The sequence below is a fragment of the Chenopodium quinoa genome, unplaced genomic scaffold, assembly GCF_001683475.1.
Source record: "Chenopodium quinoa cultivar QQ74 unplaced genomic scaffold, ASM168347v1, whole genome shotgun sequence".
NCBI classification, from domain to species: domain Eukaryota; kingdom Viridiplantae; phylum Streptophyta; class Magnoliopsida; order Caryophyllales; family Amaranthaceae; genus Chenopodium; species Chenopodium quinoa.
The window spans coordinates 203,952-208,107 of record NW_018742649.1 but is presented as its reverse complement, the minus strand read 5'-3'; the positions used below and the strand labels follow the sequence as shown (position 1 = coordinate 208,107).

The window sequence follows — 4,156 nt, the reverse complement described above, 5'->3', positions numbered from 1 at the left end:
CACGCAAATGAAAGCATTTTCGATCATTTTTTGTTGATTCCGACCTCAAAATGGACCCAAAAGACCAAAATGCCCCCAAAAACCCCTAAATATGATGTGTTTGGCATGAAAACCGAATAAGTTAAAGTATTTCGTTAGGTTTTTGACGGCAGGTGGTAAAAAACAATTTTTAATTTTTTTGTGGTAAAATAAAACTTTTTAAATTTTTGGTAGTAAAAAACAATTTCGTGATTTTTTTGGTGGTAAGAGTCAAAAAAATCCAAAATATTTTATAAAATTTTCAGCTAATCACACGATGACACGTGTTACAAAAAAGACAAATTTTTTTTATTTTTTTTTACTTCTTTAACAGGTTACCAATCACTTAGGCCTGTTTTAGGCGGATACACTCCAAAGCTAGGATTATTTAATAATAATTGAACGTTGGGATTATTTAAAACAAATACGTGAAAGTTGAGATTATTTTTAACAAATTTTCCTAAAATATATAGCTTTTGGGTAATTACATAAAATGAAGTAGCTAACAATTATTATGAGTACCTACTTCATATTTAATTAACTAGCAGCTATTTACCACTAGCTAAACTAGCAATACTAACCGCTTGTAGCTAATTTTGTCCCAAACAAGGCCTTCGCCCTTAACCTTCAAAGAGAGAAAACTTTAACTACAGTATAGTAAATCTATAATAAAAGTATGAGATTTGTTATATTTGTTTCAATATGATTTTTCAGTTTTAGTTTTAAACTTTATTTTTTTTATAATACTTAGTTGAAGATAATAATACTTATATAATAATTAATGCATTAAAAACTGTATTACAAAGAAAATAAGACAAAAGAATATAAAATGAAGAGAGTATAATTGTTAGTTATATTTTTTTTGGCAGAGCACATTTGTAGTTGTTAGCACATTGTAGTCCAAAGATATTTATTCTTTCTTGGCCAACCCTCCTGATTTTATTTAATAAAAATTTTAATTCTTTTTTGTTAAAGGTTGGACAGCATAATACAGCCAGCTCATTCCACCCCTACCCAAATTTGTACCATAAATCTCTCCTCTCATTCACTAAACTCAACAAACAACATTCACATACAGTGGTTGAACACACACTCTCAAAAAATGGCCTTCTCCCTTAGACTCTCCCTAGTTGTCCTAGTGGCCGCACTCGCCTGCGGCCACTGTATGGCTCAGTCCTCAGCGGCCCCTAGCCCCGCGCCAGCGGGCCCTGTAAACCTAACAGCCATCCTAGAGAAGGCAGGCCAATACACAACCTTCATGCGCCTTCTAGCGTCCACCCAGGTTGGCAACCAGATTGCCAACCAGGTGAACACTTCCACTGAAGGCATGACCGTCTTCGCACCCACTGACAACGCATTCCAAAACCTTAAAGCAGGTACAATCAACAATCTTTCAGATCAGGATCAAGTGAAACTTGTTCTCAATCATGTCCTCCCGAAGTTTAACAGCTTTGACAACTTTGAGACCATCAGTAACCCTGTTAGAACCCAAGCCACCGGCGATGACGGCGAAGCTTTTACTCTTGAGATTGTCTCCATTGGTAACAGACAGGTTAATGTGTCCTCCGGCAAAGTTACAACTCAGTTGAACAATGCCTTGAGGGAGAAGTTTCCTCTGGCTGTTTATCAGGTTGATAAGGTGTTGTTGCCCCCAGCATTGTTCGAAGCGAAGTCTCCTAAGAGCTCTCCAGTTGGCTCAGCAACAAAATCGAAGTCCGGTGACTCGAAGTCGGATGGCAAAGCTGCAGAAGGTCCTGCAACTGATTCTGCTGATGCTGAAGCCAAGGATAATGGTGGTTATGGTTTGAAGAGTATGGGAATGGGATTTGTTGCTTTGGTTGGAATTTTTACCACTGGTTTCCTTTTCTAAGGGATATAGAAGAGTACTTTTTATGATGTTTGATCAAATTGTATCTAAAAATTCATTTTTTGTTTTTGTTTGTGTTACTCGGAAGAACGTTTGATTTAATTTATTGTTCATTCATTCAAAAAAATGGAAATAATTCCAATGGATTTTTTATTTTTCTCCATCTTTATATTATTCAACTTAGTAATTAACTTGCTTAAATTATTAAGTAGTAATTGGTATACTGGTAAGTGGTAAGGATTGTATGTCACAACAAAGAATTTGTGACAACAATGCCCATTACAGAAGTTTGTAGAGATTCTCTTATCTTTTGTCCCCACTCCCTAAGGGCCTTGCCCATTAACTCATAAAAATTAAAACGAGCTTAAATCATCATTGAATTACAAGATATGGTTTAGTTTAACTTAGTAGCTTACAAACTTTTATACAAGTGGATTTAACAATTACCAAATCAAAGTTGTTACCTGATGATCTTTTAAAATAGGGTAAACCTATTTGCTACCCTTGGGACACATACAAGCATTTAATGCATTTCTAATATGGTACTCCTTATATCTTTGACTCTTTGAGAAAGACAAAATATGTGTAGATTGGGATAATTAATGCTTGATCATTTTAAATACATTTCATTCTATAACTTCTTGTATGTATAATAATAGTGATGAATTGATAATAATAGTGATGAATTGATGATTAATTATGATGACCCTCTCGTCAAAAAGTAAAAAAATTGATAGATCGTGCTTTGGGTAAGATTTGTGCTCATTAGCACCCCGTTTATATGTCCATTACTTCCAAATTTACAGATAATAATTAATGAAGGTTGTATATTATATAGATTTAAAAGAGCGACTCTCGGTTCCCCACAAAAAGTAAAAAACACCTCTTAGTTCAATTTAGTCTTCATGTCAAAAACACCTCTTAGTTCAATTTAGTCTTCATGTCCTAGCACAAGAACTTTGGAAGTGCACCGCAATATCTAATGATTTAATCTACGGTCAATTAACTTAGTGAATTAATAAATAAGATTTAAATGTTGCAACTTGCAAACTCTCGTGTTCTCTCCCACCAAGTAGAAGCATAGAATCACATGGGTTTGCCAACCCTCTGTCTACTGTCTTTACATAATTTTCTTAGAAGAATATTCATACAGCATTTGCATACTTGATTGTCAATGTGTTGTACCTTGCTCTCTTTATTGGATGCACAATTTTAATTAGTATGAGATGATATTAGATAAAAGTTGTTTTGGGTGAAACAATGGTCAAGACTTTGACCTTTATCCATTGATTGAAGACTGATTTGGACCTTGAGTGATTGGGCCGTAAAACACCTACACAAGAGAGTACGTTAAGTAGTTTCAGGATTGCGTATGAGGAAACCCCTCTGATGTCTAAGTTAGTATGTGAGATTGAGAACTCAAGGAGAGAAATCATTACTTACAAGTGTAATAATTTGTTGAAACTTAAGAGTTTTGATGAGGATAGACTTAAACTAAAAAGCAAACTCAATTAATAAGTGTTTACAAGTATTAGATTAGCACAGGTGAAATAGATCCATGGTGGTGGAAGAGTAACTCAAGCTAAGAAGATATGAAGAGACCTTTGAAGAAAAGTAAGTCAAAATAGAAAAAGAATTCTCTAACAAGAACTAAGTTCCTTAACAGGAATGTTCTCTAATAGAAACTTGGAGACAGCAAGTTAAAGACAGTAAGTTCTGAAAAGAACTTAGCCTACGAAGTTCTAGTTGAAGACTGGAGCACAAGTGACAGCGCGTGAAGCCCAAGAAATACGACATTACAGAATTGCGGCACATTGATATCAATTTAGTTAAGATTTTATCTTCTAAATATATTGTTAAATATGTTAAGTAGGATATGCATGAAATCTATTAGAAGCGTGACAAAATTGCTTGGCAAATAAGTTTATAACGGAAAAGATAAAAGGATATATTTTAAGAAAAGATCTTCTAAGTGTTTTATTTCTTAAAATCAGTTTATCGAAAATATATTATTCTTTTTAATATATCTTTCTTTATCATATTTTCCAAAAAGAATTTCTCTTAAATGATTTACTTAAAATCCGTGTTTTGAGATTTGGATAATTAACATTTTTGTCTTTTGAAAACCCTGCTTGCCATAAGAGTTAATCTTGTATAAATAGTAGAGATCTCAATTCACAAGTTTTCTGTGAGTTTATGCGTGAAGAAATCTTTGTGCTTAATTTGTGTAAGTTTGCAAAGCTTATAACTTTGTCATATTAGTTTCGGATT

The 4,156-nt window shown here is 33.6% G+C and overlaps 1 protein-coding gene across 1 annotated transcript; it reads left to right on the top strand.

Moving 5' to 3' along the window:
* The first annotated feature begins 1,033 nt into the window (after positions 1 to 1,033).
* Positions 1,034 to 2,018, top strand: LOC110721964 (fasciclin-like arabinogalactan protein 9). Its single transcript, XM_021901197.1, has one exon. It carries the CDS (start codon positions 1,121 to 1,123, stop codon positions 1,886 to 1,888), a length of 768 nt encoding a protein of 255 aa, XP_021756889.1. The 5' UTR covers positions 1,034 to 1,120; the 3' UTR covers positions 1,889 to 2,018.
* Positions 2,019 to 4,156: the final 2,138 nt, after the last annotated feature.